At 53.9% G+C, this 25,682-nt stretch overlaps 8 protein-coding genes across 8 annotated transcripts; 4 read left to right on the forward strand and 4 right to left on the reverse strand.

The window, feature by feature from the left end:
- Positions 1 to 421: 421 nt before the first annotated feature.
- Positions 422 to 2,375, forward strand: A1O3_03579 (uncharacterized protein; the record flags this gene model as incomplete). The annotated part of the gene is made up of 2 exons (XM_007733715.1): positions 422 to 552; positions 608 to 2,375. 2 exons carry the CDS (start codon positions 422 to 424, stop codon positions 2,373 to 2,375), a joined length of 1,899 nt encoding a protein of 632 aa, XP_007731905.1.
- A 225-nt stretch (positions 2,376 to 2,600) lies between these two features.
- On the reverse strand, positions 2,601 to 3,473 carry A1O3_03580 (fructose-bisphosphate aldolase; the record flags this gene model as incomplete). Its single annotated transcript, XM_007733716.1, has 1 exon — positions 2,601 to 3,473. The coding sequence occupies one exon, from the start codon at positions 3,471 to 3,473 to the stop codon at positions 2,601 to 2,603; it is 873 nt and encodes a 290-aa protein (XP_007731906.1).
- A 1,570-nt stretch (positions 3,474 to 5,043) lies between these two features.
- Positions 5,044 to 6,576, reverse strand: A1O3_03581 (Gly-Xaa carboxypeptidase; the record flags this gene model as incomplete). Its single annotated transcript, XM_007733717.1, has 1 exon — positions 5,044 to 6,576. The coding sequence occupies one exon, from the start codon at positions 6,574 to 6,576 to the stop codon at positions 5,044 to 5,046; it is 1,533 nt and encodes a 510-aa protein (XP_007731907.1).
- Positions 6,577 to 7,558: 982 nt separating this feature from the next.
- Positions 7,559 to 10,077, forward strand: A1O3_03582 (uncharacterized protein; the record flags this gene model as incomplete). Its single annotated transcript, XM_007733718.1, has 7 exons — positions 7,559 to 7,791; positions 7,856 to 7,949; positions 8,049 to 8,332; positions 8,444 to 8,810; positions 8,958 to 9,307; positions 9,656 to 9,713; positions 9,880 to 10,077. The coding sequence occupies 7 exons, from the start codon at positions 7,559 to 7,561 to the stop codon at positions 10,075 to 10,077; spliced, it is 1,584 nt and encodes a 527-aa protein (XP_007731908.1).
- Positions 10,078 to 10,456: 379 nt separating this feature from the next.
- Positions 10,457 to 11,969, reverse strand: A1O3_03583 (uncharacterized protein; the record flags this gene model as incomplete). The annotated part of the gene is made up of 4 exons (XM_007733719.1): positions 10,457 to 10,859; positions 11,022 to 11,529; positions 11,694 to 11,795; positions 11,882 to 11,969. 4 exons carry the CDS (start codon positions 11,967 to 11,969, stop codon positions 10,457 to 10,459), a joined length of 1,101 nt encoding a protein of 366 aa, XP_007731909.1.
- A 1,021-nt stretch (positions 11,970 to 12,990) lies between these two features.
- A1O3_03584 (uncharacterized protein) lies at positions 12,991 to 15,445 on the forward strand (the record flags this gene model as incomplete). Its single annotated transcript, XM_007733720.1, has 9 exons — positions 12,991 to 13,260; positions 13,318 to 13,419; positions 13,484 to 13,564; positions 13,638 to 13,721; positions 13,816 to 13,903; positions 14,005 to 14,098; positions 14,193 to 14,260; positions 14,407 to 14,635; positions 14,812 to 15,445. The coding sequence occupies 9 exons, from the start codon at positions 12,991 to 12,993 to the stop codon at positions 15,443 to 15,445; spliced, it is 1,650 nt and encodes a 549-aa protein (XP_007731910.1).
- A 1,296-nt stretch (positions 15,446 to 16,741) lies between these two features.
- A1O3_03585 (uncharacterized protein) lies at positions 16,742 to 17,585 on the forward strand (the record flags this gene model as incomplete). Its single annotated transcript, XM_007733721.1, has 2 exons — positions 16,742 to 16,875; positions 17,021 to 17,585. 2 exons carry the CDS (start codon positions 16,742 to 16,744, stop codon positions 17,583 to 17,585), a joined length of 699 nt encoding a protein of 232 aa, XP_007731911.1.
- A 2,687-nt stretch (positions 17,586 to 20,272) lies between these two features.
- A1O3_03586 (uncharacterized protein) lies at positions 20,273 to 22,955 on the reverse strand (the record flags this gene model as incomplete). The annotated part of the gene is made up of 4 exons (XM_007733722.1): positions 20,273 to 21,937; positions 21,990 to 22,674; positions 22,733 to 22,767; positions 22,881 to 22,955. The coding sequence occupies 4 exons, from the start codon at positions 22,953 to 22,955 to the stop codon at positions 20,273 to 20,275; spliced, it is 2,460 nt and encodes an 819-aa protein (XP_007731912.1).
- Between the last annotated feature and the right edge of the window lie 2,727 nt (positions 22,956 to 25,682).

Here is a 25,682-nt window from a genome sequence, read left to right on the forward strand (position 1 = left end):
GAACCTCTAATTTTGCACAATCAACATCCTCCTCTGTACGCCTACAGCCATCTACATCGCGCTCTCGGTTATTCCGCGTCCCTCCCTCTCCTACGCCTGAGCGCAGAATAGTGGGAGCATCTAGACTGAGATATACTAGGAAATTGCAAACAGGCGGCTAAAGAGTCAGAGAATGTCCCAGCACTAGTCCTGACGCATCATCTTGGCCGCAAAACTCCCTGTTGCGTTCCTCAACGTCCACCCCGGTCAAGATCCGATTCCGGCCATGAATAGGCGCCGCCATGTCGCAGAAACGCCAGTACGACGGCGATACTTCGTCTCCCCCTGGACACCGGCCTCCGCATCCGCGTGTGGCGCGGACCAAAGCATGTAAGTCGCCGACGCTCGTTACCCCGTTCGAGCTGCCTCTGACCGAGCAGGCATGGAATGTCGAAGGCATAAAATCAAGTGCGAAGTCAAGATGGGCGAGGGCTCATGTACGAAATGTCTCCGGAGCGGCATTGAATGCGTCTTCCAGGATCTTACTCAGAAGTTTCAGGAGGAAGATGCCTTGTAAGTACAAGTACATCAGCCACAGGCTCCAAGCTGGACACTGACCGGCTGGCAGGTGGAAAGCTCAGACCAAGATGGAGATGGGACAGATGCGCGCAGCCATTCAGTACCTCCTCAAACACAGCCAGTTACCAGATCTCTCAAGCTTTCACGCAGCATCAGCCGCCACCAGCCCGGCGAATCCAGGTTCGGCTTCCGCTCTGATCGTGCCGCCCATGGACATGACCCGCGAGAACTCCCAAGAACCTCAATCCCGCGACGATTCCGGGCTCGTCTCGGCTCCAATGAGCAGCTTGTACGACCTCACTCGCCTCAAAACCCTACGGAGCTCGGTCTTGTGGAGACAAAACGCCAATATGCTGGACGATGATTTCATCTCCCAAGGCATCATCTCCCTGGAGGACGCCGAGCATCTCTTCGCCCACTATCTGCAGAACAACAACCAATGGCTGTGGGGAGGAATCTTGCTCCCACATCAAACATTGGTCTCAGTCAGGCGTTCATCTACCCTGCTCACCGCCGTCGTCCTCACTATCTCTGCTTTACATATGCCCCACAGCGACCAGCTGCTACAGAATTGCTACAGCATCTTTGTATCCCTGGTAAGCAATACTTGTCTCTCTCGACACCAGACTCTCGACGATGTTCGGGCGCTGGGGCTGGGAGCCTTCTACCTCTCGAACCTCAGTTGGAAACTTTCGGGTATGGCTGTGCGCCTCGCCGTGGAAATGAATCTGCACCAATCCTTTCAGAAATTCGTCCGAGCTCAGCCTAACCAGCATGAATGCGTCCGTCTCTGGTATGCGCTGTATGTATGCGAACATCATTTCAGTATTGCCTACGGTCGACCACCCATCATCGGGGACGATGTGGCGGTCAAGAATGTGGAGAGGTTCATGGAGAGCCCAGCCCTGGTTCCAGGAGATGTCCGGCTTTGCGCTCAAGTGGCCCTCTTCCGCATCCTCACCGAAGCCTACGTGGAATATGGGAGTGATCCTGAGCAACCCCTGGGCGAACAAGACTTCGAGCGACTCCGTGTGTTCAACGTTGTCATCGAGCAGTGGAGACTGACGTGGCAGGCCCGGTCTGCTGACAGTGCGGAGGTCGGGGCGTACCCTTCCAAGGGAATTGTGTTGTACTACCATTTTGCGCGCTTTCAGCTGAACTCTCTGGCCCTGAGAGCCGTGGCGGGCCCCAATAGTCCACTCGTGGAGCCGCTGACTTATGACCGCCGGGAAGCGGCCAACATTGCCATCTCGGCGGCAACCAGCACACTGACCCTGATTCTTGAGGAGCCCGACATTCGGCGGGCCATGCCAGCAGGCGTGCCTGTTTTCACACACACCATGGTGGCCTTCTGCACGACTTTCTTGTTGAAGATGGCCATGAAGTGGAGCAGCGCCTCGGCGCTTTCACTGGGCAACTGGAGCCAAGAGACATCAAACCTGGGCCTCAACTTTAGCATCGGACAAGTCATAGCGCTCATTCGCAAATCTGCCGACTTCCTGGACGAAGTTTCGCAGAAATTGAACCAGAAACACCTGACGAGGCACGTCGTTGCGGGGATCCGTTACCTCCTCAAGAGCTTTGACACGGAGATTGAGGTGTCGAGCAGAGACGGAGCTCCCAGTTACCCGCAAAGCCACACCCAAGAGCCATTTATCACCACTCTGGACTCTACGAACAATGCATCGTCAGAGAACATGAACGGCAACTACAACTTCAATTTCTATGACTTGGTTGGTTCTTATGGATTCGGATTTGACGAGTCATACTTGGGACAGGTTGAATCCCATGATCCTGACTTATGGTCGTATACATGATTGGTCATATCCTGGAATATCAAACTCCAACAGTGAGCCAAACGACACCAGACACTGATAGAAAGCTGCTCGACGGCAACAGCACTGGCCAGAAAAGACACATGGAGCACGAGCCGACAAGGACGAAGCCGAATACACTGGCAGGAGATGTATGAACGCCTTTCTATCGGTCTATGTTATGCTTTTTGTCTTCGCGATCCGCTCATCAAATTCATGCTAACTACCTTATGCCTTCCCGGTAGAGCCCATCCAATCCATGTGTTTCTCGATGGCCTTCTGCATGGCCAATGTGCCCTCCTCTATTAGGGTGGTCAAGGGAGCCTTGGCGGCCTTTTCTTGCAGGACCTTGAGGAAGTGGTCATTCATGGCGTCGTTCAGGTTGACCTTTGCCACGCCGCAAGCAATAACCTGCTGCAAGAGATCCTGGTGGAAATACTCCCCCGAGGCGCCGTGTAGGACCAGATGGACACGATCCCCGACCTGTTTATGGATGCTCCGCAGCCGGTCGAAGTCCAACTGGGGTCCCTTGGGCCCGTACTTACCGTGGACGTTGCCAAAGGCCGGGGCCAGCCAGTTGATGCCGAGGGCGACAAACTCCTCGGCCTGGTCAGGGGAGGTGAGCAGGCCCTGCAGGGCGAAGTCGGCGGTGTCGCCCACGCCATCCTCGCCGCCCTCGATGCGGCCGGGCTCGGCCTCGGTGATGATGCCTCGATCGTTACAATACTGGACGAGCTCGCGCGTCTTTGCAAAATTCTCTTCCTTGTCGTAGTGGCTCATGTCGACCATGATCCCGTCGAAGCCGCCCAGGTCAGCCGCCCGCTTGACAATCTCCGGGCTCTGCGCGTGGTCCATGTGCACCGCCACGGGCACGCTCGCCGTGTTGGCTGCCTCCGCCGCCGCGTGCACCAGGATCCCGCCGGCGAATGTCACCGCCCACGGGAATAGCTGGATGATGACGGGCGAGCGTTTCGCTTCGGCCGCCCGCACACTGGCCAGGATAGCTTCTACGTTGTAGCAGCACAGGGAGGGCACCGCGTACCCTTCGCGCGCGGCTTTGGATACTATCTTCAGCGCCCGGTTTTGGCTAAGGTCCGGCATTTTGGGTTCTGAAAGATGGGTTTTCCTTTTCCTGACAGGTCGGGGATGGAGTTGATGTGGATGTTGATGTTGATGATATAGTATTATGCGGACGACTGGGGAGCGAGGAACTCTGATTTAGCGAGATGAAATAGCTGAATTGATGCTCCGAGCAAACATTCAGAATGCTGCTGCTGTCGGTCTTGATCTTGGGTGCTGGAGTTGACGGTGATGGTGATGGTGATGGTGATGGTGATGGTGATGTTTGGACGACACCTGGGCCGCTGATGTAATACTTTAATGTCTATGATGCTGCCCTGGCGGAGAAGTACAGATACAGAGGCGGGATAAGTAAGCGAAAGCAACCAACCAATGCCCGGACGGAATTTCTGATTTCTGTCGAGCGAAATCAAACCAAACAACAGACGCAACAATAAACCACGAATATTCAATCCACGGGTTATATTATTGTTTTTTGCTGTTCCATGAAGGACGTCAAACCCTGATCCGCTGTGTGTGGCAAGCCTCTGCCGTGGGTACCTTGGTATCTTGTCTGCTGCCTCCTGCGTTGGCCATGATACGGCCACCGCCCGATGTGGTCGGCCACTTCGCCGAGCCTGAGCCTGGCAATCTCTCGACTCTCGAGTCTCGACGCTTGCAGTGGATGATGCTGGGCCTCCTCAGCCTAAGGCCACCGGCATCCAACACCGGCGACGCCGTGTCCAGCAGGCCACTTCTCCCGTACCAGCCACCCGTCTCGGTCCTGCGGTTACCTACCATGTACCTACCCGTTGCCCCCCACCTCCACCTCCAGTTGCTCGACAGACGCGTGGTGCGTACCAGGGCGGGCACGAGAGTTTGTTCGTTCCTCGGACTTTTCGCCGAGGCTGAAGATAGGTACTGCATCTGGTGCACATATGTAGTACTCGGTACGGAGTACAGTGCGTGGACTCCGTACTGTATGTACATGATCCGCCACAAGCATGATAACTCACACATGTTAATTGATCTGCCAGAGAGAAAAACCGCGAGTTGTCTTGTCCCTCACCGCGCGATACCGATATGATACTCTACCTCGAGCTGTAAGAGATGGACACCATGACACCTCGAGCTATGCGTGAGGTGAGCGAAAGAGCCTCGAGATTCGTCCATCAGATCAGATGGGATAGGCTGGCTGAGCGGAGCGGAATTCTGATGCTGTCTTCTCTCTCCTCTCCGCGCTGAGCCCACCCTGACGCCGTAGTCCAGGTAGGAGGAGCAAAGGTCCAGACAAGGGTAGTCAACTTCTGGAACGGTCTATACGGAGAGATCAAAGCCACACACCCATACACACCTCATTTATTTGGTCCTTTTGTATCTGATACTCTGAGCAGCTATGTACCGGCTGTGACAGCATTGGTTCTACCGCCTTCTGGTCTGCAACGACAGCAGCTTCACACACTTGTTTTCTTCTTTGGACCAGGGTTTCGTCAGTCCATCCAACTCTCCCAGGCATGTCCTGGAGAAGGAACCCGACCCGCAAGATTTACTGTACCAAAACTGCATTCCCTTTTGTCTACCTACGCAGCTGGATATTGTCGGCAGAATCAGATCAGGGCAATTCTGCCTCGTCCATGTTCCGGATGAAGTCGCTCATCCACTTCGTACCTCTAAGATGACCCGCGATACTTTGTTTTTCATTTACAGTATGCACCCCGCTGGTGATGGCATCCGCGTCAAACCCAACACCATAGCGGAAAATATGCTGGGTCAAGTCCCAAAAATACCGTGTATCAGTGTTTCCGGTCATGATTCCCGGCGCGACAATGACGTCCTCGCCATACAGCGCCCTTGTCGTGCCTGCGATAATCGTGTACGGTGATATCGGATCTACCTCGGTCGGCGTCACCGGGGCTGGGTTGAGGACTCCCTTGAGGGGAGAAATGGTGATCGAATTCTCCAGCTTGGGAGAAGAGCTGTTGAAGGGGAGGCTCTCCAGAGTAAGATTGTACTTGTGCGCCACTGGCTCGGTAAGCGCTATGACTTGGTCAAGCACGTCGGATGGTTTGTCCCCAATGTTGACCCTGTGGTTAACTTTGACGGAGACCTCCTCCGGAAGGGCATTGATTTTGACGCCACCCGCGATAATGTCTACGGCGCGGGATGTCTGCACCAAGTAGCGAGTGTAAAGGCTGTCCTTAGCAGCTTCTTCGGCCAGAGGGTCTCGGATGGTTTTCCGTTTCGTGTTTGTCAGAGTATCGCCAGCATCGGAGGACAAGAAGTGCCGTGGGCGGCTCTTGAGAAGCGCCTTCAATTTCGGGGGAAATTTGGGGCTGTATCTGGCACCACACTGCAGCTGGCCCAAGTAGGGATTTTGGTTGTACAGACGGGGCTCAAAGACATTGGCTTCAAGAATGGTGATGATCTCGCTGAGGATGCCGATGCCGGTATGGGCGGGTGGCACCGACGAGTGGCCACCGGGGGTGCGAACCACAATTTCGAGGTCGATATACCCCTTCTCAGACACGCCCGGGAGAGCGAAGAAGGTGCCCCATTTGGTTTGCAGGGTCGAGCCCTCGTCGACCAGCACGGCAATCGAGTCCTTGCCGTAGCGGTCCAACAGGAACGGTGCTAAATGGCCCGCCCCATGCGGCCCAGAGGCTTCCTCGTCGAATCCAAACGCAAGGATCAGGGTGCGTTGAGGTTCGAACCCGTGTGCGATGAGCTGCTCGGCCGCATCCAGGATGGCGGTCAGCTGGCTCTTGCAGTCGGCCGCCCCGCGCCCCCAGATGTATTTGCCGTCGAAAAAGCCGCTCCAGGGCGGGTACTCCCACTGATTCAGCGTCGCCTCCGGCACCGGGACCGTATCTTGGTGCGCGAGGAGTAGAGTCGGCCGCAGGGTGGGATTGCTGCCATTCCAGGTGTACACCAGACCGTGCGTGTTGACCCGGTCAAGCTGAAATGTACTGTGGACCAACGGGTACGTCGTTTTCAAGTATGCGGCAAAGTCGTAGAACACGTCCCATCGTGCATCTTGGCCTACCGGGCCCAAGTCGTCAAAAGACTCGGTTCGCACCTGGACAGCGCCGGAGAGATGGGCGATCGACTGATTCTTGAAGTCATCGGATGCAATCAACTCCTCCATCGCCGATAGCTTTGCAGTGCTGCGACGCGGCGACAATGGCGCCACCTGCGGGCAGACATCCTGTACCTGTCCTCGATCTCCAAGCCAGGAGGCACAGTGCTTAGTGCTCAGGAGTGTGTCGATTCCCCGGGAGAAGAAATGGTTCAGGTGCAGGACTGTTATTGTCGGTACCAGCAGCAAGAGGACGACCAAGCCCAAAGCACGGCGTGCAGATGCTCTCTTATCAGCAGAAGCCCGCGACCGAGTAGCTGCAAGGGGACCCCCGGGAAGGAGGTCTGCTTTTGCTGGTGTCATGGATACGGTGCGCAGCGAGACGTCCCAATTGACAGGGCGGAGGACCAAGGGCGTGGTGAGGGATTGAAGTGGGAGAAGGCCTGCTGAGAAGCTGGATGGCCGAGATAAACATCCCCGAGCTGATTGTGGTTACTTATGCGACAAAGGCTGACCACTCAATAGGACCCATCATTCCGTGATTACCCACTTGAATGAGCCGTTGGGCTATCAGGACTGACTGGCTTAGGGGCTTAGCCGGCTATCCTGTGGACCCCGGACCTCACGACACACATGCCAGCCCGGCAGATACGTCGATACTGTGTTAACTGGGTGTCTCGAATGGCTTTACCAAATCAATTCAATTAGCGTCGAGCGCTACAGGCCGGACCTGCTTGCCGCTCGTGGACAAACCCCTACTCTGTACTAGCAGGAGGATGCCAGTTCATCCGTTCTTTTGGCCTGCTCGGTCTTGCCACTGGGCGTGGCCAGGAGGGTCTAGGGGAGATTCGTTTCTGACTGCTTTGTAGGTTGATATCCACTGCAGTGCTGCCTTGCGGAATACCAGACTATGATCACGACAGCAAGATGTCGGGTCTAGGGCGGAAGACCAGGCTCAGGCCTGCCATATAAATGGCGGCGGACCTCGTGCCGATGCAGCTGGCATCCAGAACGTTTGCCTACCTCTCTGCAGCTCATTTCGTGCTTGACCATGGCCGAACACATTGAACCAAACCCCAACCATGCAGCTTTTACGGAAAAGAACCTCACTGGGACGTCGGTCGAGGCATCCAGGGCCTACGAAGGAGTCGATACCGAAAAAGTCCCCAGTCGGACATCGGCCGAGGCTACAAGAGCTCACGCAGGAGTCGACGTCGCCGATGTGGTCCATGTCCATGCGACGCCTGAGCAAGAGAAGAAAGTGCTCAGAAAGATCGATCTCCAGTGCGTGCAACAATGAGGAACGGCGAAAGGCGAAAGCTTGGTTCGATGGCTGATGAGTTGGTAGCATCATCCCGATCATGGCCACATGCTATATGCTCCAGTACATGGACAAGGTGACGCTGGGCTACACGACCCAACTGGGGCTACCAACCGACCTGGTAAGCCACCGACGATGCAGAGTCCAGACATGATTACGATCCGCTGCTCGCTCGCTCGCATTCGACTCGGCTAGACCCTCTCTGACGGCTACTGTGCAGAAACTCCACGGCAGTCAGTATAGCTGGTGTTCTTCCATCTTCTACTTTGGATACATCTTCTGGAGCTGGCCCAGCGGCTACATCTCGGTCCGCTTCCCCATCGGCAAGTACCTGGGCGTGTCGGTGGCTCTGTGGGGGGCGGTGCTCATGACCCATGCCGCCACTCGCAGCTTTGGCGGTCTCCTTACCGCCCGGTTTTTCCTGGGTGTCACCGAGGCCGCCGTTGCTCCAGGGTTTTCGCTGATTACCGGAATGTTCTACAAAAGGAGGGAGCAACCGTCTAGGTAAATTCGTTACCACCCCCAGCCATGCTCCTTCTGAAGACATGAACACCTCTGCTAGAAGACATCCACACACTCGAGCTGACTCGCTGACGACCACTCTCTTTTATATAGAATGTGTCTTTGGTTTCTCGGCAATGCGGTGGCCAACGTTGTTTCTGGACTGATCGCGTACGGCATCGGCAAGATCCACTCGCCCATCGATTCGTGGAAGTTGCTGTTTATCATCCTCGGCGCCGTCACTTCGGCGTACGGCATCTTCCTCGTCTTCGTGCTGCCAGACTCACCAGCGAGAGCGTGGTTCCTGACCACCGAGGAAAGGCGAATCGCGCTCCACCGCACGCTGGAGAACAAGACGGGCGTCTTGGACGAGGGCACCTTCAAGATACAGCAGATGTGGGAGGCCCTGAGAGACCCTCAAGCTTGGTTGCTGGTCGGCTACAGTCTGACTCAGAACATTCCCAATGGGGGATTCAGCTCGGTATGTCAAGAAATGCGATGCGATTCTCTCCCCTCCTCCCTCTCCTCTCCTCTCCTCTCACCTTTGATTGGAGTATGCAGTTGTGACTTCCAAAGCCGTGCTCTCCTTGGTTGAATCTTGCAATCAAACCTGACATCAACCCTCCAGTTCAGCAGCATCATCATCAACGGCTTCGGCTTCAGTCACCTCAACACGCTGCTTGTCGGCGCACCCGGCGGCCTACTGCAGATCTTCGCATTGGGTTGTATCTGCCTGGCGGCCAAGTATGTCAAGAAAAGCCGCATCATCACCATGATCATCGTCATTCTATTCGCCCTGGTCGGCGTCATCGTCATGGTCACTCTGCCAAAATCGCACAAATGGGGGAGATGGGCCGGCATCTTCCTCCTCGGCCCCTTTGCAAGCAGCATTCCTGTGTCGCTGAGTCTGATCACGTCCAATGTCGGCGGCATCACCAAAAAGGCCACGGTTTCCGCCATGCTGTTTATAGCTTACTGGTATGTTTTGTCTTGTATTCTGCGAAAGTGCTGTCGTTACTTGAAGTGTTGTCCTTATTCCACTCCCTTCCAAGGACACATCAGTATGGACTAGACTGGAAGTCAGACAAGTCCGGACAAGGATAGGACAATCAGTTGTCTTGTCTTGTCACTCTGATTCCATGAATGTCGATACTCATATATCCTGATTTGAGGTCATTCAACTGTCATGTCTTGTCACTCTGACGCCATGTCGATCCTCATATCCATACTGATCTGATACTGATACTGATGACCTTGTCTGATTCGATACTCATATCCATACTGATCTATACTGGTACTGATACTGATGACCTTGTCTGACTACAGCACCGGCAACATCATCGGACCCCAGCTTTTCTTGACCCGAGAATCTCCCACATATCCTGTAAGTCATTATTGCTGCTACCGCCACCGGTGCCCGTTGGCGTTGCTATCATCATTACCCTACCCTGCCATCCAACGTCACTTAAGACGATTGTGAAGGTTTAACTCAACTCCACTTCATCCAGCCCAGCCCACTTCGGTTTACTTATCATCTTGTCATCACACAGACCGGCCTCCGAGGCGTTCTCGTCGGCTTCAGTCTCGCCATCTTCTTCCTCGTCCTCCTCTACATCTACTATACATTCGAGAATCGGCGACGAGACCGAAAATACGGGCCGGCCCCCGAGGGGCCCGACGAGTATGTCGCAGAAGAGTTGATCAACCTTACGGACAGACAGAATCCGGGGTTTAGATATACTTTTTAAGAACAGACAGAATCCGGGGTTTAGATATACCTTTTGAGAACAGACAGAATCCCGGGGTTAGATATACTTTTTAAGAACAGACAGAATGCAGGGGTTAGATATACCTTTTAAGAAGGTAGAGGGTAGAAGGTAGTAGGCAGATGGGGACGGTGACAAACTTAGGCGCCTTTCCCAGCCTTGTTCTCTAACCACAGTATAAGGCTGGTTTAGGCATACTATACACTACCTTATATAGCCTGCGCTCTCCCTGCGACCCTTGATGGAGAACATGGAACTTTTCAACTTTTCAACCTTTGACATAGTGTAGTGTAGTGTAGTATACTGTACGTAAGGTAAGTCGACTCAATCATAATACTTGGTTTTGGCCTTGACCCCCTGATCAATCATAATACTTCGCCTTGACCCCCTTGATGATTTCCTGCTCGTCCCTCCCAACCCGACTGACATTTCTCGACACACGAGCCTTGACCCACTCTCCGGCAGTCAAGCCGACGGTGCTCTCATCCTGGATCTTGGTGTAGCCCAGCCTCTCGAGCACGGGACTCTGGATCGGCACCAGCTCGGTGGCGTCCTCGGGCCGCACAAAGTACAGGACGCCGTGGCGGTCGAGGTCGGCCTGGTCGGGCGGCGGGGCGACGACGCGGTGGATGCTGCTCTTCAGGAAGCCGTTGGTCAGGAATTGTAGCGCGTCGGCGATGTTGACTGTGATGCTGCCGGGGTGTGGTTTGACGTATTTCCACTCGCCGGAGGGGGTGCGTACTTGGAGCGCGGCGACGGGTTGTCTGGGGTAAGGGTTAGTTTCTTTTCTTTTGGTTTGGTTTTGTTCTCGTTGTTATAAGGGTCAGTTTCTTTGGTCTCTCTTCTTTTGGGTTGGTTTTGTTCTTGTTGGTTCTCTCTCCCTCCCCCCCTCTCTCAATCTCTCTCTCACACACACACCCACTCACCTGAATAGTAACGTCAAACTCCCAAAATCCGTATGCCCTTTAACCCACACATTGTCCAGGCGCGCATTCGTCTCCGGAGAGCGGCGATGGTACTTCATGTATCGGAAGTGACAATCACTCTTCTCGGTGTAGCGGTGGTGCTGCAGCAGCGCGTCCTCTGGGAGCTCGAGCACGATGGCCAGGAGGACGAGCAGCTTGTGCACGATCTGGTCGTTGATGTGACGGGCGAAATGCTGGATCTCGTCCCAGTGCTCGCGGATGACCGGCGGGTGCTCGCGGGCGTAGGCCGGGATGAACTTGGGGATATTGTAGATCTCCGTGTTGTCCTTGATGCCGTCCTTGATCTCGCGCAGCCCCAGCGGCTTGTAGCCGTTGTACCCGCCGTTCTCGAGGTCGGCGCGGTACTTGATCTTTTCGGCCGTCGGCAGCTCGAATACCTGCTTACACAGGCTGAACTGCCGGTCGACTTCGGCTTGGCTCAGTCCGAAGTCGGTGATGTAGAAGAAGCCTGGAGAGTGAGTGAGTGAGTGAGTGAATGAGTCCCCTGGGTGGTTGTTGGTTGTTGGTTGTTGTCTGCTGACGGGCTACCTGGCTGTCTTGTGCTTTACAGCGTCCCTTCCCTTTGCTCCGCCTTTCTTTTGCACTCGAAGATAGAACACACATTACACTTACCAATTCGATTGACTGCGTCGGACAACTGAGCTGCCAGCGCCTCTTTTCCACCTGGCGCGTCGAACTTGGACAGATCCAGCGTCACCAGGTCGGCCCAGTCAACTAGAGAGAATCTTGACTGTCAGCTCGGAAGGTAAGGGGACAGTGTAATCATGAGTGTACAGCTGGCGTGTGAGGCGAGTACTAACGGTCATGCTGGGTTTCGGGGACTGGCGTCCATGCCGGGATGGATGCCCAGGTCTGCGTCTGCGTCTGTGAGATGGTCTCGGTGGCCATGATGGCGAGGGCGAGGGCGATAGTGGTAGTGAGGAGGTGAGGTGAGGTGAGGTGATGTGATAGTGTTTGATTCTCGTCCTAATCCCAATCTGCTGGTATTGTTCTCAAGCTGACATCAACACTCAAGGTTGAAAGGTAGACAAGTCTGGTCTATCTGACATATGTCTATCTGGACATATGTAGATCTCAGTCGGCTCCTCCTCTCGTCTCCTCTCGTTTCTTCTCCTCCCGTCTACCGAGGTCGCACCCGAGTCCGATAACCTGCCACCTGCAAATGCCCAACCACCTTACACCTTCTGAGCACAACTTTTCGGGTCTGGCGCACCGTTGTCCGAAATATGCCCCTTATCGTCCTAGTCCTAGCGAGGACCCGATGTCGCGGACCGTCCGGGATCACGCAAGAGGCTTGGATGGCCAAGTTGGGAAGTTTGTGGCGGATCTCTAACCCTGGGCGGCCTAATAGTAAATAGCGGTATCACAATCTCGCACACACCCCGTTGGCATGGAGAGTCCAGAATCCTCCGGGGGACAAGATACACCGAGCCATACGGAAGAAGAAAAAGAAACAATGCATATTACAGCAGCTTCACCTCTGAGATCCGCATCTCTGCTCTGTATCTGCTGCATGAGTTCATCGTGGTCGCAGATTGCACCATCGACCCCAACCGACAAACGCTCCACTCATACCGCCTGCTGCAACGCTGAACAGCATCATTCATACGGATACCCTCGATCCTGCAATTGCAATGGCCCCTGAGCCGAGCTCGAACTCCCACTCCCCCGCAGGATGGAGTGCATCTGGTCCTGGTACATATACAGATGGCGTGGCATTGCCTAGTGGCCCGGGCTGTTGTAGTCTGCGAGTGCCTTACAGTACAGACAGCAGGACAGGATAGAACAAGGACAGGACTTTTGACCCAGCTCTAGCTTCAGCTTCAGCTTCAGCTTCAGTCCCTGTCCCGACAGTGCTGTGGAAATACGAGAGAACGAGAGGAGAGGAGGTCAGATGTCCAGCACCACCATGGCCGACAAGATCCCTCCGGCCACGGCCACCACGGCTGCAGAAGAGCTCGGGACTGACGACCGAGGCCTCCATTATGCTCGTCGCGGCGATGCGGTCGACCAGACGTCTTCGGTCGACAGCGACATCCTGGGCTACGACGCGGACCGTATGAAGGCGCGGGCCTTGCTGACCGTGGCGGAGGAGAAGAGGCTGATGCGGCGTATCGACTGGCATCTGATGCCGCTGTGTTCGCTCATGTTCCTGTTCAAGAACATTGACGCCAACAATGTGAGAAGCACTGGACTGGCGCCTATACTTGACATGACCTGACACTTGAACCCCCAGGCCTCCAACGCTCGCATCATGAACAAAGGGACCGACCAGAACATCCTGACCCAACTCGGCATGAGTTCGAATGCGTATAACTTCATCGTCACCATCTATTATGTGAGAGGAACCCCCGAAGCAACCCTGGGGCTAAGGCTGGGCCTGGTGTTGATGGTTGTTGTAGATTCCTTACATTGTCGCCGAAGCCCCCTCGAACCTCTTCATCAAGCGGGTGCTTCCATCCAGATGGCAGTCCCGAATCATGGTAAGTCTCTTGGAGCTTCCTCGCCCTTTGTCGCTGACCCTGACCCTGACCCTGACCCTGACATAACCTACAGGTTACCTGGGGCATCTGCTTGGCATGCCATGCTGCCGTGACAAACAAGCACGGCCTGTACGCCGCGCGGTTCTTCTTGGGCTTGGTGAGTGAGACAGACAACTCGAATTGTCAAATCAAATCAAACCAAACCGCGAAGGTGGATGAACAATCCAATCAGTGCTGATGTGTTGCCACAGTGCGAAGCGGGTATGTTTCCAGGCGTTATATTACAGATGTGTTACTGGTACCGGCCGGACGAGATGTCGATTCGACTGCTCTACTTTTGTAAGTCTATCAAAGCGCGCTCTGCATTGCATCCTGTCTGGGATTGTTTTGATACGACAGGCGATCAAACGGAACCGCTGACAAGTTGTATCTATATCCAGACGCACTGGGAAACTTCTCCAACATCATCAGCGGTGTGCTCGCTTATGCCTTTGACACCATCTCTGGCCGCGGTGGTCTCTCCGGTTGGCAATGGTAAGCAAACTAAGGGTCCAAGCAGTCCCGAGTTCTCCGGCCCGAATGCGAAGGTGAAGGTGCACGATCAATTACTGACGCTTGGGCTGGGTAGGATCTTCTTAGTAGAGGGCATCGTCACCATCGTTTTCGGAGCGGCTTTGTGGTTCATCCTTCCAGATTGTAAGTCAACTCTATTCCTCCTACTGCTACTCCTACTCTTCCTATTACTCATCTCATCGTCGTTGTCGTCCTCCTCTCTACCCAGATCCTATACTGAATGAAATCACAATCACGAAAACATGGTGACAACTGACACTCCAAACTAGTCCCGAACCAAGCGAAATGGCTCACGGACAAGGAAAAGGCCTTCATCCAAGCTCGGCTGCCTGCCAATGCGCCTCGTGCCGAAGAGCTGAATTTCAACATCCGCGAAGTGTTGTCGGCTCTCAAAGACAAGCGAATGTGGCTGTTTACTATGGTCTGGGCTACCATGACCGTCGGCACCACAGGGTTGAGTTTCTACCAGCCGACGGTGATTGCGAACCTGGGATTCACGTAAGTGGCACGTCAAGTCGAGTCCGGACGCTCTCTCTCAGTATTATACTGTTCAAGTGTGTTTGGTTTCGGTCCAAAACATTGTATCAGTCTTCAATATCATACCGCTGCACTACACGGTGCTGTGCTATATGTTCTCGACTGACACACTGGCTCCTGGCCAAATATACATACAGATCCATCGCAAGAAGCCAGCTACTCAACATCCCCACCGCAGTGCTCACCATAATCATCATCGCCATCTCGGGCTTCTTCGCCGACAGCGCCTGGCTCCCACGGCCGGTACTCCCGCTCAGCATCTTGGTGGTCATCATGGCCTGCTACAGCGTGCTCTACACCTTCCCCAACACGGGCGGCGTGTACACGGCCACGGTGCTCGCCAACGCCGTCTCGTCGTCGTGGTATCCGCTGATGTGGCCGTGGCGGGTGCAGACCACCTCGCGCGCCACGGGCTCCGCCTTCGCCATCGGCTTCGTCAACAGCTACGGCCAGATCGGCGGAGCGGTCGGCGCCCAGATCTTCCAGTCCAAGTATGCGCCGCATTATACCGTGTCGTTCGCCATCGCCATGGCCATGGTCGGCGCCTGTATTTTGGTGACTTGCCTCACCTGGTGGGTCACGCGCGACACCGAGCGGCGCACCAGAGAGATCAAAAAGGCCAGGATGGCGGCTGCCAAGCGTGGCGAATCGGTTCTGGATGATGTCGATCCAGATGTGGATTTGTGGAAGACCAGAGCCGTCGACGACAAGGAAAAGGGAAATGGAAAAAGTGCCGGTGCTGGTACTGTCCATGTGTCGGAGGCCGCTTGATGAATCGGTCGAACCTGGACCTGAACCAGACGCTAAAAGGGTCGTGTATCTCGTCTCATCTTGTCGAGACCTAGAGACCTAGAGACCTGTGGTCAACATGGTACCAGACCAAGACCAACCCTGTCAAACTAGGGAGGGACCATCAGTCCTTGATTATAGTCTGACAGACAGAGTAGATGGTATTAATGGCATCAGTGTACTCTGTACTCGGTACTCGGTACTCAGTACTCGATCTAGCCTGAGGCAAGAGAGAGTGATGGTGAAGGGGTGACACCAGTGATAGCCGTGCTGTTGTGCTGACCGCCGCAAACATGCCAAGATATACCGCACCACTGGCCCATATACTCCGTAGTACTTCTAGTCCGGATCACGGAGCACTTAGTACATCGTGACGTAATCACCGAAGCGGGCATTGCGGCCGCATTGGGCGGATACTACGGAGCAGACTTGTAGAGACGTTCCTATTATTATTGCTCTTACTGTTTCCTACTCGGCAAATACATCGACATGGCTCAATTTCACCCGCGTATTCTACGGAGATGGCCCTGGCTTGCATGTCTAGACATCAGTCTTCGCTTTTAGCGGGTGACAAATCATGCTTGACCGCCTTCCAGTCGGCCAACGGAAGCTCTTGGTCAACCACCTACATACCTGCTTGGACAATGATGGATCTCATTGGCGACTGTCAACCACCTACCTGCTCAGACAATGCTGAATCTCATTGGCGACTGCCTCAAAGCCAAGCGTCAAGTGAGAGTTGATCTACTACTAAGTAGCTAGTAGCGGCCAGGATACCATCTCCAATCTGCAAGCTACGCTGTGTTTCCGGTGGGTGGGCTTGGAAGAGCGCTTTCACACCGTCTGTCATGTCGTCAGGAAACCGATATGTCCACATTAGTTCCGTGCGGTGGCTTAAGGCCTTGCCGAGGACTCTGGAAGCTGTTTAGGTTCAGGGCACGCGGGCTTCGCTGTCTATAAATACGATGCTGGGTTGCTCTTCTGTCTCGGACTGACCATTGACTGTCGGCCATTGACTGTTGACCATTGACTCTGACCATTGACTTTCAACCATTGACCATATTATACAGTGGTAGCGAACCCGCCTCCGACTTTGACGTCTGTATCTCAACCTAGCTCATCCATCATGTCAATCGCTCGAGTTTGGTTCATCACCGCTGCTCTAGCGGATTTGGGAGAGAACTCACGCTGCAAGCCCTCAGCCGCGGGGACCGAGTGGTGGCCACGGCACGCAACGCTCACAAACTAGCCGACTTGAAGGAGGCCGGTGCCGCAGTGATGAGCCTGGATGTCACGTCGCCACTGGATGAGCTCAAGAAGATTGCCGAGGAAGCACACGGCATCTATGGCCGCATTGACTACCTAATCAACAATGCTGGCTTCAGCCAGGTTGGGGGCTTGGAAGAACTCACGTAAGTCAAGTGTGACCGACCAGCATTTCGGGGTCGAGGACGAGGACGTCCCAGACTCTTCGTACAGCACAGCACAGCATCCCAATTGTAGGACACAGCACAGTATCCCAATTATAGGATACTGACATCTAACTATCCCCCATAGGCCCGAGGAAACGGAATTCCAGTTCTCCACCAACGTCTTCGGCCCCCTGAACGTCACGCGGGCCATTCTGCCTTACATGCGAGCCCGGCGGTCTGGGGTAGTGGCCAACTTCTCCAGCGTCGGTGCGTGGCGCGGCGCCGCCAGGGTCGGGCTGTACTGCGCGTCCAAGTGGGCGGTCAGTGGGCTTTCCGAGACCTTGTACTATGAACTGGCCGACTTCGACATCAAGATCTGCACCGTCGAGCCCGGCTACTTCCGGTCCAGCTTCCTCAACCCGGGCAACAAGAAGGACAAGAAGAATGTCATTCCCGACTACGAGGGAACAGCCGTGCGGAAGGCCGAGGCGTTTCTGGAAGCATATGACAACAAGCAGCCCGGCGATATCAAAAAGGGCGCCAAGGTCATCCTCGACGTCCTCACCGGAGCCGCGGGCAGAGAGATCCCCATGCGTCTCGTTCTGGGCACGGATGCTTATGGGGCCATCAAGGCCAAGTGTGAGAATACTATCGAGACATTGGACGAGTGGAAGGACCTTAGTGTCTCGACGGATCTAGAAGAGAAATAGGACCTTCAGGTCGGTCTCTTCTTCTTCCTCTTCCTCTTCCTCTAAGTTGTCTCTCTCTTTCCTTGCCACATACAGGCCTACTCACGGCTTATACCGCCATATCTGTGTGTGTGTGTGTATGTGTGTGTGTGTGTGTGTGTGTGTGTGTGTGTGTGTGTGTGTGTGTGTGTGTGTGTGTGTGCGTTTCCTCACCATCAATCAAGGGATGTAGTTGGGTTGGATAGGTAAGGTATATAGGTACATATGATCTAATAAACACTATATTAATGGTCCAACGAGTAGCAAACCCGTAAGTCAAGTCAAGTCATAGCACCGCAGTTGACAGCGAAGAACCCTCATGAGTACCTACTAGGCGTAGCGTTGCTTCAACGGCTAAGGGATTGAGTACAGGAGCTGAGCGTAAGAGCGGCGAGTGAGTACAGGAGCGTACTGCAAGAGCGGCGAGACAGGGAGGAAGGCTGCCGTGTGAAGAATGGACATGGACTGGACACTGCAGCGCAGGGAGTGACCTGAGTGAGGAAACACGGTAGATTCTATTCCGGTGTCACTCGTCGCTTGTCTTCTCGCCATCCCGTTCCCTCTTCTCATTCCAGATGACCAATGTCACCGTCGCCGCCTCTACGCCTCGGAAGACCTTCCTTGCGCAGCACCAGATTCCAAGAATCACGTAAGCGACGACTTCATTTGGTGCATTGATGGGCTTTGATTGGTGGCCTTGCTCTCAACGGCGCGACAATTCAATTCAGACTACATCTCTAATTTCTAGGTGCGTCGAACCTGCCGTGGCTCGTAGCAACGTATGAGGAGCAGTGTCTTTCTTCAGTGAACCTGCTGCCGTATTCTGCTGTCGCTGCCGTCCGAGTCACGTCGTAAGAATGCGATTTCTCCATGCTGGTTGCTACGTCATCTCTGCAATGCTCATTCCCGCCTCAGGCGACTAATGCACCCATGCATAGCATAAACTAGCCCACATCTCGTACCGAGCCAGAAGGAAATGCCTCGTGTGCTGTCAACGTCTCACTCACCCGTCAAACTGGCCAGAAAGTCCTCGCCGGGGCCGACTGTGGTGCATAGTCGGGAAAGGTCGAGGGGCTGGCAATCAGGATGATCTGTCGGCGGTTGTATCGTCGCTCGGCTCAATGTCTGCTCTAATATCGGCCAACCGGGGGTGGCCGCAAGTGCCGACGTTCGGCAGCAGAGTCAGGCACTTGAATGCCGGTTTTTCGAGGTTCGGATCCCACGTGACTTTGCCTCTGAGGAAGTTTGACTTCCTCTCGTTGCTGCCTTGCGGCTCTTTGAGGATGGGGAAGACGCAGGCTGGCTGGTTCGGGATCACGCCGGGCGGTCCCCAGCCGTGGTTAGGCTGATCGTACTGGCTTTGGTGCCGCTTAGGGAAAAAGCGGCGAGTTTTGTCGCCTTTAACAAGCTTGAAAATCCAGCCAAAATGCACGCCTTAACACCCGAGAAGATTGACAGAACGCAGCCCATATTGACGTTGTGGTTGGCGAGAGTCTGAAAGTGAAATAGGGGGACGAGGAGTCTAAGATTAGAGTGGTGATTGGGGTAGACTTCGGAGGCGACGATCCACGTCTTCAACGTCAGGACGCGCCTGAGGGTCTTTTTCGAGATGCTTTCGGACTTCTCGCGTGCGAATCGACTTCTCGGAGCCGGGGGAGTACAGTCGAACAATAATCCGCGTAACGCGCATGATTCAGATGAACGCGGAGGTTGCCGCTTGGGAGGGAGCTGTTGCTGTTGCTGTTGAAGCAGAGGTTGCGGTAAGGTTGCTGCTGTAGCTGTGGAGGACTCTATTAGTAACTGACATTTTTCAAAGACGATGAAATGGTGGAGGGTAGTAAGGGTGAAAGTATAGAACAAGAGAGAGAGTGTGTGTGTGTGAGTGAGAGAGAGAGAGAGAGAGAGAGAGAGAGAGAGAGAGAGGGAATAGGCAGGGAGATAAGAAGGAAGGGGGCGATGGGCAGGGCAGTGAGAGAGGAAGGAGCATTTCATCTCGGTCAACCACTCTTGACTAGGTATCTACATCTCGCCATCTTACCTCCTTCTATGTTTAACGCCTTTACAATCACAACCTCAACCTCAACCAAATCAATCATATTCGTTCGCTGCTACTGCCCCTTGCTCTTTGTCGACAACGACAACGACAGCGACAACGACAAACAATGAGCAGGACCCGGTCAGAAGCTCTCTAATTACATGTGTTGCTTGAACGTAACGTAACCTTCAAGCCCTTCTGACCGCCGGCGTTGATCGAAACGACACTTGACACGGCACAGCACGGCACGGCACGGTACAGCACTTGAACTGTTATTGCTCCCGATGCATATACGTACATGCCGGTTTCCATTTTCCCAGCCGAGCCTGACTCAAACCCCCATTCCATTCCATTCCTATTCCCGTTCACTGAATCTAGGGGTCTGAGCTTGAGCTTGAATTTGAATTTATTACCATGGGAGAAAGGAAAAGGGAAAAGAAATAGATTTGGAAAACTCTCTTCTTTCCTCGTCAGTACGAGAAGAATTCACCATTCAGGTTCGGAAAACAATGCTTCAATTGATGGATAGCACCGCAACCCGGCTCCGTCTCTCGGTCCTCGCCTCGTCTCTCGTCTCTCGTCTCTCGTCTCTCGTCTCTCGTCTCTCATATAATCCTTATGCCTGGCCTGGGCCTCACACATGCACCGAGTTCGTTTCAAACGTATCCATGAAATTCCAATCGATATCACCTGCATTGAGTCTCGGATGAGGGTCCAAATTGTAACCCAGTAAGGGAGTTCTCGCGTGAGGGTCAACGTGACTGTTTCCAAACCCATGTTCGGAGCCGACAGGAAACTGTTGACCTGGAAAAGCTGGTAGAAAATCTTCCACCGCGTGGGTGGGCTCGGCATAAAGACTGCTCCTCATGTTAGATGGCCAAGCCATCGACACTCCAAAAGATCCGGGTGTATCGGGTTGGGAATGTGAAAACGGTCCAGGGACTAGCGCCGGGTTTGGGTTTGATAGTGTTTGGAAAGCCGTGGGTTGCGCCAGATCCAGCTGTTGACTTGTTGAAGTTGGCATGTTGAATCTCGGTGGGGTGGAACCATTCGAATAGCTTGGCCGTGCTTGGTATGCCTTTTGCCGTTCCAGAACAGCCTTCATCCGTTTGCGAATGATGGCATTGCTCCTTTCCAGCGCCGGCATGGCGCTAGACGCCTTTTGCAACACATCCAATAGGAAACTCAGGCCTATCTTCTGCGCCGCCATCGACGGATCTTGGTCCGGCTTGTACTCTCTTTCAAACCGCAAGATGGCTATCGTGGCTGCAATGTAAACGCTATAAGCATTCAGATAGGAAAGGTGAGCAAGCCCAAAGGTATTCCCTTGCAGCATGATCAGGTCGTGGATCGCTCCCATGGCTTGGTTGCATATCTGATATGACCTGGCAGGTCCTGGGGCGTTCATTTGACGCGCCCCCAGGATCACAGGTCGATGTAGGAGGATTAGGGTGGTGTGATACAGGAGGTTGAGCGACATGATATGCACCGGCGGCGCCAAGGTTGACATTTGGTCAAGATTAATCTTGAGGTGAGACGGCAGGCATATAAGCCAGTCTCGTAGATCTCGGGAAATGCGCATGAAAGCCGCCTCGTTGGCCGCTTTGGTGTCTCCCGAATATTCTTCTTCATCCAAGTCCCGTCGGGCCGCAGCTTCCGGGGAATAAATGTTCTGCATCAGATCGTTGAGGATGACGCAGATTTTGCACAGTTGTCGAAAACAGGACACAACATAGCCGGGGCATGGGGGATAGTTCGGATTGTTGGCAAGCTCCGGTTGAGGAGTTTCGCCGTAGTAAGGTGCCCAAAGGTCGCTATCACTGTAGTCGTCCATGAAATTCAGAGGCACTTCTTCGGTATCGGGCGTGAATTCAGGCATTCGTCCAAGGTACAGCGACAGAATCTTATCCCACGTATAGCAACTCCAAAACAGACGTTTCCGGACTTCGACGTCCTCGGCGGTCAAGCTCTTCACGAATGACTGGAGTTGGTCACTAGGTAGGTGGATTCCCAAGTCGAAAGCCATGCGAAAGGCGACGCCGGAAAACGTCCAGGCTTGCGACGGCCGTCCAAACAGCACTTCTCGAGCGGATTGCTGCAGTAAGGCTTGGATCGTGGGGATGGAGCTGCTTTCCAACATGTCCATGGCCAATCCAAACCTCGCTTCGTCGGAAATCTTTTGCATGAACTCTCCAGCTGTGAGGCCAGCAGCCATGGGACTTTGGTGACGGAGGACATTTCGATACTGGGCCTGATACACGTCGTGGTTGAGAAACCGTGCAGAATGGGCGTAAATAACCTGTAGACTCATGAGACTTGGGACACGGCAGAGATCAACACCACTCTCCTACCTTCAACAGTGTCTCTGAAAAGTAAGGCGGATCTTGGGCACCCGGGGTGTTCAAATTCACCATGGCCATTCCTCGCGTGAATGCAGGTCTATAAACGAAGAGAAACAGAGGATGCATCCAACACCAGTGGTACTTGAGCAACTCCTGCGAAATCTCTTTCGGTACGTTGGCTTTGGCTGCGCCGTTTGCAATCGCAAAGCTCTCGATCTGTCTCTGGTGGGTAGCGTTCAGGATTAGATCTCGCCGCACACGTTGGTCATCTTGGACGGTTCCACTCATATGGGCTTGAGAAACCGGCGTGGACGGATGGTGTTGTGCCATGGGAGGTTCATAGATGGGAGAGGTCGAGTTGTGAAACGTGACACTTCCCGTCTCATCCATGCTGATGTCGGTCTCCCATTTGACTTGACGACTGCGGTGCGCAAGTTGGCTTGAGCTTTGTGATGTCGCTGTATCACTGGCAGGTGAAGCGGAAACGGGCTTCTTCTCATCGTGAGACGCCTGGTGGAGGTTAATACAAGCGAGGAGCACGGCCGGAGAAAGCGTCCGTACTCTACTCAACCAGACTTGGTTTTGGGCTTGCCGCAACTGGGCTTTCAACTCGTGGTTCTCCTCCTCCAGTGATCGCACATAGGCCAGTGATGGCGGCTTGTCATAATGACACTCGTCTTTGTAGGCTATGCATCTGAGGCTCTGTCAGTCTGCCTCTTCTCGGGCTTTACAATCGGGTGGGATGAACCCACGTTGTACACTTGGGTGTTTTGCCGTCGCATTTCGACTAGATACCAACAGATTAGCGATGTGCACATAGCCTCCTTCGACGGGTCCAGAACTGCGGTGAGAAGAATTGGAGACATGCACGACAAGAAGGTGGAACGGGCCAATCAATACCTTTCTTCTACGACAGCCGGCACAAGTAGATTTTCGATGCTTGGATCTGGGCTTTGCGTCGACTTCAGCAGGCATATTTGGATTTGGCCGACAGGTTTCAGTGCAGACGGAGAGGCAGAATCATGAATGAAAGCATAGTTCGAGCCTCGCAGGATAATGATGACGAGAATCGGGGCAACCTATGTTGGATTTCTCCTCACGCATTCCAGGGTTGGAGAGTCGTCAGCGAAAATCGATCCCTGGTCCGAACCCGGCATGCCTTACTCATCGAGACACGCGGTGGGCGAGGCAGTGCTCTACTCCGTAGTGGCATGCGCAAAGTTGAAGTAATATGAGTGGCAGGGGGGGTGGTAGCGAGCGGTAGCGGTAGCGGTAGGTACTGTAGTGTAGGTGGTCTGTGATCGGGGTGGCACCCTCACCGTGGTGGGATGCGAGAGGGAGGGAGGGTTAGACTTCTGGGTTCCGAATACCAGGTGAGCAACGTTAGTGGGCAAGTATTGGTTCTTTCTCTCTGTCTCTCTGTGTCTCTCTCCCCCTTTGGTGATGATGGCAATTCGCTGCGGAGAAGAGTCAAGTGACACCCGAGCCAGTCGAAGAGAGGTGGTCGGTAAGGGTAACGTCGAGATAAGCCCCGAGGTGAGAGCTGTGGTACCTTACTAGGTAGGTACCTAGTACCTTAGGTAGGCAGTGTCGACCTCGTATTAATCTCGTATTAAGCTCGTATTTACCAGATGCATATCCCGTCCCAGAGAACGGTATGAGGGGAACTTGAAGTCGATACATGAATTTGAATGGATGGATCACTACAACTAACTAGGTACCTACTACGAGTACCTAGCAGGCCTGCTACCTAGACATATCCGTAGTAGCCCGTACCAAAAGGAAACATGTGACGTATCCGTATCCTACTAGCTGTACTGACTGTGGCCTTTCCTGGTTTAGTGTAACAGGCGAGCCTAACGTCTTCGAGCAGACTAGAGTCGAACCGGCTGACTAACATGTACTATTCAGTCCATGGGTAGCCCGTTCGAGGAGCCGAAAAAAGAGACCCCGGTCGAGTCACTTCAAGTTGGGATGATATGTCCCAGACTACGGAATAAGACACCTCCCACGCAATGCTGTCGCATACATTAGGTACCTACCTAACCTTAGTACTGTACTACAGGGTACGGATACATGTTACAGCTGAGACTGAGGTAATGTAATGCCCTAGACTGTAAAGGGAAGGTGGTGACTATCCCCTAACCCCGAAGAGGTTAAGCGTGATAGCTAGCCCTTTCCAGTTTCCCACCTGGACAGACACGGCGGCGGCGGTGAAGATGAAGAAGAACACAGGCTCTTCATCCCTTGGGTAGCTATTCGCAGCCTCTGTCCACAGCAGTTGCTTTGTGGTGGTAATGGTGGTGGTCAGTGTTTAGGCCGTTTCTATTATTGTCACTCACCATGGTTCACCTGTGTGTCCTGTTCTTCGATGACCGAACTTCTTCCTGAATGGCGCATCCTCAGCCAACCAATACCGAAAGCCTTTGACCGACCGAGGCGCGGGCTATACATTTGACCCTATGAGGCACTGATCTTACCTACGTCTTTCCACTGGTCTTCGTTCTAAGGAATATTTTGGAGCGAGCCACTAGGTGAGACTACAGTTAATATTACAGGCTGCACATCACCCTGACCATTTACCTCCCTGGTAGGTGCCTGGAATGCTCTAGCAAAGGGCTCACCCGTATCAGGCGTCGCCTCAGCCTCTTCCAGTTCACGTATGCGGAACCGCTCCTGCGAACCGAGCTTCTTTGCTTCTACTGAACGAACACCCTTACCTCCACTATCCCAAGTATAGCACCAACAGCATCATGGTCGAAATAAGCACTACTGAGTACTGCTATGTCTTTCCCTGCTGCCACGAGGGAACTAACAACTAGCGCCCATGCTTCTATGGCCGGATACAGGAAAGACGTCCCTCTTATATGACCCATCCAGCCCTGCCATCTGGAGAAGCCCAGCCGAACCTCGCCAGACCTCTATTCTCTGCAGTATTCCCGTTCGACGGCATAAAAATGAGCATATTTCGGACCATGGTAAACCATTACCCGCACCTGACAGGGCCCTGTTGGAACAGCAGTGAACTGTCTGACACAGGTGAGATTGCAGACACCATCCCGCTCCCAAGGCTACCTACCAGTCACCATCCCCGGAAACCGGGTGGGTGCCGTTCCCCATCGCTCACGCCTATTGCGCGCAATCACTCGCTGCTCAGCAACCGTTCCGAACCGTGGCATCACGGAAATACATCTGCATAGAGGTGAGGCCGGAGCTTGCGTCCTGTCTCTCCACGGCCCATTGCGGTGTGCCTCTCCATTCTGACAAATACAAGTTTCCCTAGCGTCGTTCACGAAGCTTATCGCCTGTTCAAGGCTCAGCCTCCGGACTTGCGAATACCTCTATTGAATTAAGAGCTTGCCTGAAGATGTTGACGAGCTTAAGCCGGAGTCAGTCCTGCTGGGTCATTCTCTCCCGAAAATGACCACTGAGAACTAATAACAAGGGTGAGCAGCCGTTACAGGCATTATGCAGGGCTATGACAAATTGTCTATCGTGGCTGAACTGCACCGTCCTCCAGTAGGTGGGAACCTCTCGCGTTACGCGGCCTTTCGCGCAGTGCGGCAAGCACAAGATGTCCAGCTGCAATAGCGATTCGCCGAAAAGGCTAAGCGACATGATGGGAACCCCCTCAGCCCCCTCGGCCTAGACATGGACCAGCCCTCCTGTGCCTCGCAGATGGCATCGGTCACGTCTCGTTGC

Source organism: Capronia epimyces (genome assembly GCF_000585565.1).
Source record: "Capronia epimyces CBS 606.96 chromosome Unknown aczIQ-supercont1.3, whole genome shotgun sequence".
Lineage (NCBI taxonomy): Eukaryota > Fungi > Ascomycota > Eurotiomycetes > Chaetothyriales > Herpotrichiellaceae > Capronia > Capronia epimyces.